Below are 14,383 nucleotides of genomic sequence, written 5' to 3'. Positions count from 1 at the left end.
ATGTCTGGTGAATGTTCGTCTTCGCAAATAATATTTTCTCATGTGGTAGAACAAGCAAACAACCTTCCTTGGGTATCTTGTATGAAGGGCATTATTCCAATTTGTGAGGGCTCCATCCCCATGACCTAAGCCCTTCCTAAATGTGTTGGCTAGTTTTATGTCAACTTGACACAAGATAGAGTCTTGTGTCTAGAGAGGAGGGAGTTTCAGTGAATAAAATGAAGGGATTTTGTTTTAGAAGATGGGGCTGTAGGCCAGCTTGTAGAGCATTTTCGTAATTACTGATTGATGAGGGAAGGCCCAGCCCTTCGTGGGTGGTACCAGCCTGGGCTGATGGTCCTAGATTCTCTAAGAAATTAGGGTGATCAAGCTTTGGGAAGCAAGTCATTAAGCAGCACTCCTCTATGACCTCTGCATTAGTTCATGCCTCCAGGTTCTGGCCCTGCCTGAATTCTGACCCTTATTAATTTTGATGATGAACTGTTGTACAGAACTGTGTGTGAAATAAACCCTTTCCTTCCCAAGTTGCTTTTGGTCATGGTGTTGCTTTTAGTCATGGTGTTGCTTTTGGTCATGGTGTTGCTTTTGGTCATGGTGTTGCTTTTGGTCATGGTGTTTCATCACCGCAATAGTAACCCTGACTGACACACTAGATAAAGCACCTCCATGGGACTGGAAGGATGATGACCCAGTAAAGCACTTGCGACACAAACATGGAGATCTGAATTCAGATCCCCAGCTCCCACATAAGAACAAGGTGTGTGTGTGTGTGTGCGTGTGTGTGTGTGTGTGTGTGTGTGTGTGTGTGTCTGGAGTGTGGAGGCAGAACGAGGCAGCTCTCAGGGCTCACTGACCAGCCAGGAGGGGGGTCTGTCCTAGTACTTTCTTCCTGTTGATAAAATACCCTGACGAAGGCAGCTTAAAGGAGAAACATTTATGTGTGCTTACAGTTCAAGATACAGTCAGCTGCAGTAGAGAAGTCATGGCAGGAGGAGCTTGAAGCAGCTGGCTACATCATACCACAGTCAGGAAGCAGAGGGCAGTGCAGGGTGGTGCTTGGCTCACTTTCTCCTTTTCATACAATCCAGGATCCCAACCCAGGGACTGGCACCACCCACAGTGAGTAGGCCTTCCCATCGTAACTACCATAATCAAGATAATTCCCCCCCAGGCATGACCAGAGGCCCATCTTCTAAGTGAGCTTAGATCGTGCCAAATTGACCACTGAAAGTGACCGCTACAGATCCTGCTCAGAAGGTAAGGTGATGAGGGAGACGCCCAAAGCAGAGCTCTGGGGTTTGTATGTGCATGCGCAGGCAAGCACACCCTCCACACACAGGAACCTACATGTTATCACCACAGCCTTGGGGCTAAGGGTCTCAACACGTGTGTTCTGGAGGGGACAGATGCCACCTTAGCACTTCTGAAAACGGGGAAATGACACCACAGGTCTTCTCGGTTCTCTGTGCTGTGTGTGTTGTAAACTCCTCTCTTGGATGTAGCTTCTCGGAGTATCCTCTTTCTGTCCTGACTTCTTTACAAACTTCAGGCAACAGGGAACCACATGGGGCAATGGCCCAGCCCTTCTGACCACTGAGTTGCTGCAATTTCTGCTAAGAGAAAAAGTGTTTGGGCAAAGATGGTGGGGGGGAGGTTTTCTGTCAGTTGAAAATGCAGAAAGTGGTGTGTGTGCATTCTCGTGTGTGTGTGTGAGAGAGAGAGCGACAGAGAGACAGAGAGACAGAGAGAGATATTGTTAGTTGAAGATGGTAGCCAGAATATATATATATTCCCCCCATCTCAGATATTTCAAGGAAGACTGATACAAGCTGAAGGAGGCTCAACCTCTTAGGATTATTTCCACTTCCTCCTTGGGAGCACCACAAGTTCAACACAGTCTTCTAGGAATTGCTGGCCATCCCTGAGGGTAGATAATGCAAGGCTGGTGTTCCTCACTTCACTTTCTCTGTTCATATGAACCCATGAACCCATGGTAGGGACCCTGAGCAAACAGGTAGTCCTCTGGAGCAAGGGGACAGTAAGAGACAATAGCAAGGAAGAAATATGTAATGGTGGGCTGTGGTCATGACTCAGCAGTAGAGAACCTGTCTGGAATCCCCCAGTGAGGGGCTGGGGTGTGGCTCAGGGGTAGAGCCTTTGCCTAGAATCTCCCAGTGAGAGGCTAGGGTGTGGCTCAATGGTAGAGCCCCTGCCTAGAATCCCCCAGTGAGGGGCTGGGATGTGGCTCAGGGGCAGAGCCCCTACCTAGAATACCCCAATGAAGGGCTGGGGCATGGCTCAGTGGTGGAGCCCCTGCCTAGAATCCCCCAGTGAGGGGCTGGGGTGTGGCTCAGGGGTAGAGCATCTGCCTAATGTGAGTAACCCTGAATTCCAACTCCAACAAGAAATCCATCCTGGAGAAAGGAAGGGAATTTTACCTTTTCCAAATATCTGTGTTATCGTAGTTTGAACACTAATAGCTTTAACAGACCAGGCTTGGCTGCACGCACCCTCCATAAACCAAATAAAAACATAAGAAAGAGGGAGATTTAATATAACTTGGTTACACTGGGAAGAGAAACAAAGAGGCTCAGTGACCCTCAAGTCATCTTCAGGGTCCTGATAAGAAGTTTAGGTGTAATTAGAGGGCAAGAGGTGTATATGATTAAGCAGCCCTGGTTGAGGTATGGTACTTAGCCCATCATTGACACATCCTTGTTTGCCCCACAAGGTGTTCCAATAAATTGTCAAAACTGTGGATCTTCTGGGTGGTGAGTTCATCCTGTAGGTGTCATCTGGACTTTAGCTCTTCTGTCACCCTAACATGGGTGTCCTTTGGAAATATTAATTCTTTTTTTATTGAGCTCTTCATTTTTCTCCACTCCCCTCTCTGTCTCTCCCCTCCCCACTTCAACCCTCCACCAAGGTCCCCGTGCTCCCAATTTACTCAGGAGATCTTGTCTTTTTCTACTTCCATGTAGATTAGATCTATGTAAGTCTCTCTTAGTGTCCTCATTGTTATAAATTCTCTGGGATTGTGGTTTGTAGGCTTGCTTTCTTTGCTTTAATGTTAAAAAACCACCTATGAGTGAGTACATGTGATAATTGTCTTTCTGTTTCTGGGTTACTTCATTCAAAATAATGTTTTCATGCTTTGCAGACGCCGATGTCCCCTCTCGCCGCTTGCTACAGCCATGGTCAACCCCACCGTGTTCTTCGACATCGCGGCCAATGGCGAGCCCTTGGGCGGCGTCTCCTTCGAGCTATTTGCAGACACAGTTCCAAAGACAGCAGAAAACTTTCGTGCTCTGAGCACTGGAGAGAAAGGATGTGGATATAAGGATTTCTCCTTTCGCAGGATTATTCCAGGATTCGTGTGCCAGGGTGATGACTTCACACGCCATAATGGCACTGGCTGCAGATTCATCTATGGAGAAAATTTTGAGGATGAGAACTTCATCCTGAGCTATACAGGTCCTGGCATCTTGTCCATGGCAAATGGTGGACCAAACACAAACAGTTCCCAGTTTTTTATCTGCCCCACCAAGACTGAGTGGCTGGATGGAAAACACGTGGTCTTTGGGAAGGTGAAAGAAGGCGTGAACATTGTGGAAGCCATGGAGAGTTTTGGGTCCAGGAATGGCAAGACCAGCAAGAAGATCATCATTTCTGACTGTGGACAACTCTAATTCTTTTGACTTGCGGGCTTCTTACCCACCAGACCATTCCTTCTGTAGCTCAGGAGAGCACCCCAGCCCCATCTGCTCTCAGTACCCTGTAATCTCTGCTCTCACTGAAGTTCTTCGGGTTCCATATTTTCCCCATTCCCCTTCAAGTCAAGCTGGATTGCAGAGTTAAGTTTATGATTATGAATAAAAACTAAGTAAGAAAAGTGTTTCTAGCTCCATCCATTTTCCTGCAAAATTCAAAATGTCATTATTTTTTTTCTGCTGTGTAGTACTCCATTGTGTAAATGTACCACATTTTCCTTTGGTCGAGGAGTATTTAGGTGGTTTCCAGTTTCTGGCTATGACAAACAAAGCTGCTGTGAACATAGTTGAGCACATGTCCTTGTGGCACAATTGAACATCTTTTAGATATATACCCCCAAAGTGGTATTACTGGGTCTTGAGGAAGGTTGTTTCCTCATTTTCTAAGAAATCGCCACACTGACATCCAAAGGGGTTGTACCAGCTTGCATTCCCACCAGCAATGCAGACGTGTTCCCTTTTCCCCACAACCTTTCCAGCATAAATTGTCATCAGTGTTTTTGATCTTGGCCATTCTTTCAAGTATAAGATGGAATCTCAGAGTTGTTTTGATTTGCATTTCTCTGATGACTAAGGATGTTGAACATTTCCTTAAGTGTCTTTCAGCCATTTTAGATTCTTCTGTTGAGAGTTCTCTGTTTAGGCCTGTACTCAATTTCTTTTATTGGATTATGTGATCTTTTGATGTCCAATTTCTTGAGTTCTTTGTATATTTTGGAGATCAGTCCTCTGTCTTATGTGGGGTTAGTGAAGATCTTTTCCCATTCTGTAGGCTGTCTTTTTGTCTTGTTGACCATGTCCTTTGCTTTACAGAAGCTTTTCAGTTTCAGGAGGTCCCATTTATTAATCGTTGCTCTCAGTGTCTGTGCTGCTGGGGTTATATTTAGGAAGTGGTTCCCTGTGCCAATGTGTTTAAGTGTATTTCCCACTTTCTCTTCTATCAGGTTCAGTGTGGTTGGCTTTATGTTGAGATCTTTGATCCATTTGGACTTGAGTCTTGTACAAGGTGATAGATATGGATCTATTTTCATTCTTCTACATGTTGATATCCAATTATGCCAGCACCACTTGTTAATTATACTTTCTTTTTTCCATTTGATATTTTTTGCTTCCTTGTCGAAGATCAGGTGTTTGAGGATGTGTGGATTGATATCCAGGTCTTCCATTAGGTTCCATTGGTCCTCCTGTCTGTTCTTATGCCAGTACCAGGCTGTTTTCAGTACTGTAGCTCTGTAGTAGAGGTTGAAGCCAAGGATTGTGATGCCTCCAGAAGTTCTTTTATTGCACAGGATTGTTTTGGCTATCTTGGTTTTTTTGCTTTTCCATGTGAGGTTGAGTACCATTCTCTCAAGGTCTTTGAAGAATTTTGCAGGGATTTTGATGGGCATTGCATTGAATCTGTGGAAATATTAATTCTTTGGGGGCTCTTTGTTCCAAAAAAGTCCGATAGCCAAATGGAGAGTACAAAGATTTCTCTCTAAAATAACCTCTCCTGCTAGATTGGTTATATTGGATTCCCATTTCACAATCTTCTCTAACAAGTCCCATTGTACAGTGCAGCAACCTCCATTTCCCAGGTCTCCTGTGAGTGAGACTCCACCTGTGGCCTAGATTTTTGCTTTTTTTGTGTTTATCTTGGTTTGGTTTGTATGTTTTGAGACAGGGTCTGCTGAAATCAAGGCTGGGCTGAAATTCACTATGTAGCCGAGTTTGGCCTCTGAGCCCTGATCCTCCTGCCTCCGACTCCTAAATGCTGGGACTGCAGGCACATTCTACTACAAACAGTTTGTGTGGTGCTGGAGGTGGAGCCTAGAGCTCTGCACATGTGAAGCAGACACTCCACGAGAGAGCTGCATCTCCAGAGCTCTTGGCGGGTGTCCGTAGGAAGAATGCTCACATCTACCCCTTTGGAGCTGTTGTCCACTCAATCTCTGGCTCCTCCACTGAGGCTCAGGCTGTGAGATGCTCCAGGGGCCTGGGATCCGTCTCCCACTGGACAGTGGTGCTTTGGGAACATAGCTCAGGTCGCTGTACAGAGGGTATGCCCATGGCAAACTGCTAAGGGAAAGAGGAGAGGCTGGTTGCTTCCCAGTCTGCCTCTCCCAGTCCCTCTTCTCCCCTATGCCCTAGATTCATCCCCAACTCCACCAGTATCATCAGCCTCAGGGGAGGCTCTGGGGGCTCTGCATGAAGCAAATCCATTTTCACTGGATAGGAAATGTCACTCAAATGCCAAGGTTAGTACAGAGAAAGAAGACAGGATCAGGCCCTGTATAGGTGAATTTGAAAGAGGCAGTTGCCTTCTTTGGCCTCAGCAGTAGATCTGGGTGGTGGGTATCTGATCTTCATGGCCCAAGGGCCCTGGCAGTGCCTGAGTCCGAAGCTCCTCCTCCCAAGGCAGCCACTGTTCTGGCCTCACCCCTGCTTCGGGTAGGGCTTCCTCCAGATCTTGCATCTCTTAGTTCCTCAGAGAAGAGCCCAGAGAGTCAGACTTGTGGTGTCCCTGCAGCTTTCTGCTCGACATGCTGCCGCTGTTGCTGCTGCTGCTCTGGGGGATGAAGGAGGGAGAGGGTGGGAAAGATTCCAAAGAGGGTTACAGCCTGGATGTGGAAGGGAACGTGGTGGTGCAAGAGGGCCTGTGTGTCCTTGTACCCTGTAATTTCACCTACCTCAAGGACGAATGGACTAACTCAGACCCATTTTATGGATACTGGTTCCAGGATGGAGACAATATAGAGCAGGATCTCCCAGTGGCCACAAATAACCAAAGGCGGCAAGCACTGCTTAGGACCCGGAACCGATTCTTCCTGCTTGGAGTACCACTGAAGAAAAACTGCTCCCTGTACATCAGAGAGACCAGGAAGGATGACACGGGGACATACTTCTTTCGCCTGGAGAGAGGACCAACGAAGTTTAGTTATAAGCTGAACATGATGACTCTGCAAGTGACAGGTCAGGTGGGGCTTGCAGAGAAGCCACCAGGGAAAGCCATGGGCGCCACAGGGCAGGCCTGGGGTAGGACTCCGTCCTGGGAGCAGCTGAGTCCTGAGCATCAGGGTTCAGGGGAGAAGCTGGATCAGAGCAGGGGCTTCCCCTGAAGCTGCCCCTCACCCCATCCTGATCCTCCATTTCTCCCCTCTCCTCACCAGACCTCACTAACACCCCTGACATCCTTATCCCGGAGACCCTGGAGGCTGGCCGTCCCAGCAGCCTGACCTGCTCTGCGCCTTGGGCCTGTGGGTCCCCCACCTTCTCCTGGACTGGTTCCTCTGTGTCATTCTTGAGCACCAACACCGCTGGTTCCTCAGTGTTGACTGTCACCCCCGAGACCCGGGACCATGGTACCAACCTCACTTGTCAGGTGACCCTGCCTGGAGCTGGTGTGACCACAAGAAGGACCATCCGTCTCAACGTGTCATGTGAGGCTGGGCTGGGACACTGTGTCTTTGATAGGAAGAAGCCCAAAGGAACAGTGGGGGTGAGATTAAGGTTTTTACACCAAGTTATTGAATATGGATGCGGGCAGGTCAGGACCTGAGACTCCACCGTCCCTAGCAGCTCCTGAGGCCAGAGGAAGGGTGTCTGCCTAACCTTTCCACTAATGGGTCTACGGTGTCATCCTTTCTCAGATGCTCCAAGGAATCTAACCATGATTATCTACGAAGGAGTTGGTCCAGGTAAGTAAAAATATTTTAGATGGGGGATGCAGGGCCTGTCCAACAAAGGGCAAATCCTGTCCCTGCTAAATTCACTCTGGATACAGCGATCCCTTATGGGGAGACAGTGTCTTCTCCCCAATGACTCTATATTGGCCACTTGAGCATCTGCCTCCAATTCCCCCTCACTCCCAGGAGAGCTGTACATTCACCTTGAGCACAGCAGCTCAGGGCAATATTAACATAGCCAAACAGACATAATAGGTCCTTCTCACCCACCTTCTGGATCAGCCTCCAGTTTCAGCTCTTTCCTCCTCTATAGTTTTGATTTGAGTGACTGTGGACAGAGACACTTGCATATGGGTAAATATTCGGAATGCATGGTGATCTCTCCCTAGCATCTCAGTCCCCTTCAAGGTGTGATCACTGTCTACATAAGCTGAGTTGAGCCTAGATTTATCCACCTGAAGGTCTGCGAAGGAACTAAATGCTAAGAGCTCACATAGCTTTTGTTCTTCAAGGCTTTGGTCCATCTTATATGGATGAACTCTGATTCCCGTGGCTTCCTGTATTAATAGGCAGCCCTGGTACTAATTTCATTATATCAACAGAAATGCACAGTAAATCTATGTTCACAAATGTGTGTTAGTCAGTGGAATCAATTCAAATGTTGAGAGAAGGGGTAGGATATTTTCCATCAAGATTGTATTTCCAGCACTGTGGGGTGAGAACATGTGTTTCTACAGTCTCACCTCCTGTGCTTGGGGTGCGACCATGTGAACTTTACCAATAGAGAATGACAATGGAAATGCCTATGTGGTTTTTATTTGCTCTTCCACACACACATTTTATACACACACGCACGCACACACACAAATTTTGGTGTTACTCATCATTATCCTCTCTCATCCTTTTCTCCTCCCAAATGAAACCCTTCTTATCAAGCCCCTCCTGCTTTCATGTCTTTTGTTTGTGGCCAGTTATCAGCATGAGCATGGGGTGAAGTTAATTATTTGAGCAAGGGTAAACTTATCAGTGGCTACACTAGTGAGGACTACAATTTCTTCTCCAGTCCTCCCCATTGTCTGTCTGCAACATTAACTTCCCAGAGATGGGTAGCCCTTCTGAAACCCTCACGTCCCATAACTGAAGGTTGGTGGGCTCAGTCTAATGCAGGTCTTGCTTAGGTAGCCACAGTTCATGCTTGAAACATCCGTGTTATATCCGTGAGACCCTCCTGCTCTTATTTCTTTCCTCCCCTTCTTCCATGATGTCCCCAGAGCTTCCATGTGATTTGATAAGCATTTTTCCTGTGTGAATTCAGACCTTAATGGCATAGTCCAGATAGGTTTTTCTATAGACCAGTGATGTAGCCCAGCCCAGCACCGAGCTGTGATTCTGAGAGCTGGGATCCCAGGCCTTTCTGCACTACCATGCCCACCTCAGTCACTGTGTTTCATTCCTGGAACTACTACAGATATTCTATATGTAGATTTCCGGAGTCATTCACTTTTATTATTTAATTATTCAAATAATTTAATCTTGGCCAAAAGGAATCACTAATTCCTTTTGAAATGAATTATAAATGTATTTCACACTATCTTTATCCCTTTTCATGAAATGCAGTAGTTTGTAGAAAGCAGAAGGAATTTTCTGTAGTCATATTGGTCTACCCAGACACACGTTATGATTTTCACATGTGAATTTATTGAAACACCCCCCCACACACACACCACACTTCATATCTGACCTTCTGAAGACTGACTTCCTTGTCCACATTCTCCATCTCTCTCTCTCTCTCTCTCTCTCTCTCTCTCTCTCTCTCTCTCTCTCTCTCTCTCTCTCTCTCTCTCTCTCTCACACACACACACACACACACACAGTGGGGGTGGGGAGAGAAAGAGTGGGGTGGGACTCATCAGAGGGACTGCCTGCATCTGTACTGTGTCACTGAATCCATACGGACAGGTATCCACACCAAACTTTTACCCATCTCCTTCTGTGACCTTCTTTCTCCTCTTGACTTCTTTGTCACTAATGACTCCATGTCTCTTCCTCTCCAGCATCCACAGCCCTGAGAAATGGCTCCACACTAACTTTGCTGGAAGGAGAGACCCTTCATATGGCCTGTACTGTTGACAGTAACCCTCCTGCCAGGCTGAACTGGGTCCATGAAAGCGTCATTCTGAGTCCCATACAGCCCTCAACTCCTGGGATGTTAGAACTGTCCCCAGAGTACCTGAGATATGAAGGGAAATTCACCTGCACCGCACAGAACGTTCTCGGATCTCAGCACATGTCTCTGTTTTTAAAGCGTGAGTGTCAAGAGACTGCTAATGTGACCCCCGCCTTCAGGAGGGTCAGGGTTCCTAGTCACTCAACAGCAAGGGAAGAGAGTGGGCCCTGCTCTGCCTCCCATCAATGCACACCCGTGTGCTTGAGGTTCAGAGTCTGGATGATCAGGGTGTACAGTGGGTACTCCTGGGATCATATGGTCTTAAGTTCAGAGATGAGGGGCCTTTCGAGGAACTGATCCTACTGAGAGAGAAAGGCCTTTGGGTGGTGGTTAGCCCGTAATGCTAGCACTGACCACATTTCTGCAGGGAAATCAGGGCTGCTGGCAGAAGTGTTTCTGGTGGCTGTGGTAGAGGCTGCTGTTAAAGTCCTGCTTCTTGGGCTGTGCCTCATTATTCTCAGGTGAGTGCTACCCCGAGGGAGGACGTCAATCACCTGATGTCTCAGTACTGCAGTACTAGAAGTGGTCTGGGGTGTGGGACAGATAAGGGAACTGAAGGCAGTGAGAACTCCACGTAGGTCAGTGACCCCAACTGTCACTCACGTTTGAAGACGTGGGTTTCAACAAGGGGGAATAGTACATGTCTCTGTCTCAGTTACCTATCCAGCCTTCAGTTAGGACACAGGGGAGATGGCTGCCAGAGTGTTCTCTGAGAAGGTCCTGGTCTCTTCCCTCAGAGTGAGCTCTCATGGAAGAAGACAGCAAGGGCAACAGTGCACAGGGAGAATTCAGACATGACCATCAGCTAGTTCCTCGGGTAAGTGGAGTAGATCTGTCTCATTTTCTTTGGGATCCTCCTTTTTAATGGCCATAGAATAATCTGCCTGGTTCATCATGGACACAGGTCAGCTGCCCAATCCCATTTCAAACCCTTGTCCCTGCCAATCACATGATTTTCCTGGTCTTATCTGTACCCAGATACAGCGGTGGGTCTCTACCATGAGCTGTCTCCACCCTCATGCCATGAACTACCACCTGGCTTCCCTCCCTTTCTCCCTCTCTTCCCCTCTCCCACCCTCTCCTCACCTTGGGTCACCCATACCCATTTCTCTACCTGAATCAGAGATTCTGACCATCTCTGATTCCCAAATATTCCTAGTCACAGAATTCCCTTCATTCACTATCTCCATGTTCCAGACACTGCCCTCAGAATGAGCTTCCATATGCAACTGTCACCCATTGCCTCCGCTTCCTGAGCAATCCTGAACTTTTACCATAGATGGAGCTGGGCAGACATCACGGCGTGCAGCGGGGGCCTTGCATGGTCCATGTGCTGCTGGACTCCTCCCGTTTTCTCCAGTCACTCCGTCATGAGTTTCTCCCACTGCCTTCCCAGCCCCCTTTATTGGAAAATGTGTATTTGTGAGTCTCCACACCTCAAAGCCCTTCCCCCACCTCTCCCTCCTCTCCCTAACCTGAGCATCCCAGCACCTAGCTGCATATTACTCTGGGTAGGCAATGTGCTTGTCATGCATCTCAGGCCATGTGCAGAACACTTTTATTACTACATATGGACCATTTTCATGGGTGCCCGGCATGCCTCAGGACACAGAACCACTTCCATTTCTGTTACCAAAGATTGACTGATATAAAGATGAGGATAGGAATAAAAATATGCAGTGAACTGGGACTTGTCAACAGGAGATGTGAGTGTACAGACAGAGAGGAGCTGGTGACAGGGACACTTGAGTGATGCCTGGAAAGCTCTCGGGGCGAGAGGAAGGCGCCTCTTCGAGTCAGTTGGAGAGAGATGCTTCAAGGAGATGAACTGGGGAAGAGTGTGCGCAATGGCTCAGAGGCAGAAGTTGGCCTGCAGTGTGGTACTCATAGGAAGACTTAGAGCCGAGGGAGGCAGAGGGAGGGCAGTGGGAGATGCTAATCTATAGTGCATGGTAAGAAAAAAGAGCCGAATTGTGTTCTCAGCCATCCCCGTCTGATGCCGTTCTCTAAGGTCAGCGCCACCTCTGGCTTGCCGAGTTCCTGCCCAAGGAGAAAGGGGGAGGGAATAAGTAAGGAGGTGGCCATACCGTGGCTGGTACAAAGCAGAATGCCCAAAAATCCACCAGTGAGGTCCTCTTCCGCCCCGGCCCGGAAGGGTGATGTGGCTGGACCAGCACCGGCCTCACTATGGTGAACGCAAGAGTCCTTACGTTGCTGTATGCTGTATAGTGATGGCCTTCAGCATCCTCTTCATACAATAGCTTCAGAAACAACCAGCGTGTGATTGCCATCAGACTCTAAACAAAGACTTGCCTCCAGAAAATAATGGGAAGAATAGTTAACCCTTTTATCTCTGAACATGAAATGAGATAAATTTCGAGATGCTGTTCTCTATTTTTATGCTATTGGACCAATGAGCTATATAAATAATTAAGATGTAACAGTTTAATACACAGGATGTGATTATAGCAATCAACCTCAGTCTGTCGCTCCAGTATTACTTTCAGCAAATATCATTCTGTTGTCTCGGGCCACAAAGTAGAACAAACAGTTGTTGGATTCCACAGGCTCCTGTCACTAGGGCTTAAAAATGTTGTCCTCACTGAATGAGAAAAAAAAAAAAATCCACCAGTGATAAAGCACCCAGGAAGCAACTGGCTACAAAAGCTACTCGCAAGAGTGCGCCCTCTACTGGAGGGGTGAAGAAACCTCATTGTGACGGGCTCTCGGTGAAATCAGACGCTATTAGAAATACAGTGAACTTTTGATTCACAAGTTCCCCTTCCAGCGTCTGGTGCGAGAAATTGCTCAGGACTTCAAAACAGATCTGCACTTCCAGAGTGCAGCTATTGGTGCTTTGCGGGAGGCAAGTGAGGCCTATCTGGTAGGCCTTTTTGAAGATACCAACCTGTGTGCTATTCATGGCAAACGTGTAACAATTATGCCAAAAGATACCTAGCTAGCACGCCGTGTATGTGGAGAATGCTCTTAAGAGTGGTGGCACATGCCTTTAATCCCAGAACTTGGGAGGCAGAGGCAGGTGGATCTCTGTGAGTTCGAGGCCAGCCTGGTCTACAAGAGCTAGTTCCAGGACAGGCTCCAAAGCAGCAGAGAAACCCTGTCTCGAAAAACAAAACAAACAAACAAACAAAGAAAAACAAAAACAAAAATAAAAACAAAACAAAAAAAGAATCCATTATGAGGGGAAACATTACATTCTCAAAAATTTTTCCCTCTTCTTCCTGTTATCAGCAGTTCTCAATGTTAGATATTTTTTCCAGGGGATCAGAAGGTACCTAAGTATATGTTTGCAAGTGGAAAAAAAAGGAACAGAAATCAGGTACTGGTGGTTTTTTCATTTTCATTGTGTGTGAATTTTTAATATAAACGCATGATGCAAAGCATTAATGCAAGCATTATGTTTGCGTGAACACATTTCAACAGGTCAGCTTCATAGCAGCTATAAATAAAATGGTTACGATTTTCTGGACAATACCAACATTTGGATTTTTAAAAAATAAGTAAATTTCTTATTGATGGAAAAAAAGAAACAAGAGCCTTTGATAGAGGCAGAGCCATGACTGGGGTTCATGCTCACAGAATCCCAAGGCTGGTCTGCTCAGAACATGCCACAGTAGGGTCTGGACAGCTGGAAGGAGAATGTGCCTGTCACTATCACCAAAAGCCTGAGGAAAACAGTTCACAAGGAGAAATGTTGCTTTTGGCTCATGATTTCATGGGTTTCATGGTCCTTGGCCTTGCCATGGGGCTGTGGCCTTGCTGTCTCAGCCCACGGTGGAGGGAACACGTGCTGGAGGCCTGTTCACCCCTGGAGGGAACACGTGTTGGAGGCCTGTTCACCCCATGAAAGCTCAGAGAGGCAGAAGAGACAGAGGCATCAGCCAGGGTCCCACGAACCATTTCAGGCGCACATGTCCTCTGCTGCACCAAATCCCTCCCCCTACATTCCATCACACCCACCTCAGTCTTAAACATACAAACCTTAGGGAACATTAGACCAAAGCTGTAGTGAAGGGGAAGGGCCCTCCTGGAGGAGGTGCAGTGACACTTGAGGAAATGCTCAGCATCCTTAGTCATCAGATAAATGCAAATCAAAACAACTCTGAGATTCCATCTTACACCTGTAAAAATGGCCAAGATCAAAAACACCAATGACAACTTATGCTGGAGAGGTTGTGGGGACACTTTAGGGAACACTCCTCCATTGATGATGGGAATGCAAGCTGGTACAACCCCTTTGGAGATCTCTATGGTGATTTCTAAGAAAATTAGGAACTATCCTACTTCAAGACCCAGCAATACCAGTTTTAGGTATATCCCGAAAGGATGCTCAGTCATTCCACAAGGGCATGTGCTCAACTATGTTCATAGCAGCATTATTTGTCATATCCAGAAACTGGAAACAACCTAAATGCTCCTCGACTGAAGAATGGATAAGAAAAATGTGGTACATTTACACAATGGAGTACTACACAGCAGAAAAAAAATAATGACATCTTGAATTTTGAGTGCAAATGGATGGATCTAGAAAACATTGTATTGAGGGAGGTAACCAAAACACAGAAAGAAAATATATTCACTCATAAAGTGGCTTTTAGACATAAAGCAAAGAAAATCAGCCTACAATTCACAACCCCAGAGAACCTAGACAACAATGAGAACCCTAAGAGAGATATACATGGATCTAATCTACATGGGAA

The 14,383-nt window shown here is 46.9% G+C and overlaps 2 protein-coding genes and 1 pseudogene across 2 annotated transcripts; all 3 read left to right on the top strand.

Annotated features, from left to right (window-relative positions):
* Positions 1-3,182: 3,182 nt before the first annotated feature.
* On the top strand, positions 3,183-3,689 carry LOC119802806 (peptidyl-prolyl cis-trans isomerase A-like). The gene has a single exon (XM_038313951.1). The coding sequence runs from the start codon at positions 3,195-3,197 to the stop codon at positions 3,687-3,689; it is 495 nt and encodes a 164-aa protein (XP_038169879.1). The 5' UTR covers positions 3,183-3,194.
* A 2,603-nt stretch (positions 3,690-6,292) lies between these two features.
* On the top strand, positions 6,293-10,941 carry LOC119802922 (sialic acid-binding Ig-like lectin 12). Its single transcript, XM_042054044.1, has 6 exons — positions 6,293-6,722; positions 6,920-7,189; positions 7,400-7,447; positions 9,490-9,741; positions 10,030-10,123; positions 10,860-10,941. The coding sequence occupies exons 1-6, from the start codon at positions 6,293-6,295 to the stop codon at positions 10,939-10,941; spliced, it is 1,176 nt and encodes a 391-aa protein (XP_041909978.1).
* A 1,327-nt stretch (positions 10,942-12,268) lies between these two features.
* On the top strand, positions 12,269-12,654 carry LOC121676948 (annotated as a pseudogene).
* The last annotated feature ends 1,729 nt before the right edge of the window (positions 12,655-14,383 follow it).

This window comes from Arvicola amphibius, chromosome 12, assembly GCF_903992535.2.
Source record: "Arvicola amphibius chromosome 12, mArvAmp1.2, whole genome shotgun sequence".
Lineage (NCBI taxonomy): Eukaryota > Metazoa > Chordata > Mammalia > Rodentia > Cricetidae > Arvicola > Arvicola amphibius.
Note: the sequence above shows the minus strand (reverse complement) of the source record. Positions and strands in the feature narration are given on the sequence as shown.

What these genes read in the sequence shown, in the direction of transcription:
- LOC119802806 (XM_038313951.1), top strand. Translation starts at nt 3,195, where the DNA reads ATGGTCAACCCCACCGTGTTCTTCGACATCGCGGCCAATGGCGAGCCC.
- LOC119802922 (XM_042054044.1), top strand. Translation starts at nt 6,293, where the DNA reads ATGCTGCCGCTGTTGCTGCTGCTGCTCTGGGGGATGAAGGAGGGAGAG. An exon ending in GATGACTCTGCAAGTGACAG is followed by an intron (nt 6,723 to 6,919) that starts GTCAGGTGGGGC and finishes TCTCCTCACCAG; the next exon opens with ACCTCACTAACACCCCTGAC. An exon ending in CATGTCTCTGTTTTTAAAGC is followed by an intron (nt 9,742 to 10,029) that starts GTGAGTGTCAAG and finishes ACATTTCTGCAG; the next exon opens with GGAAATCAGGGCTGCTGGCA.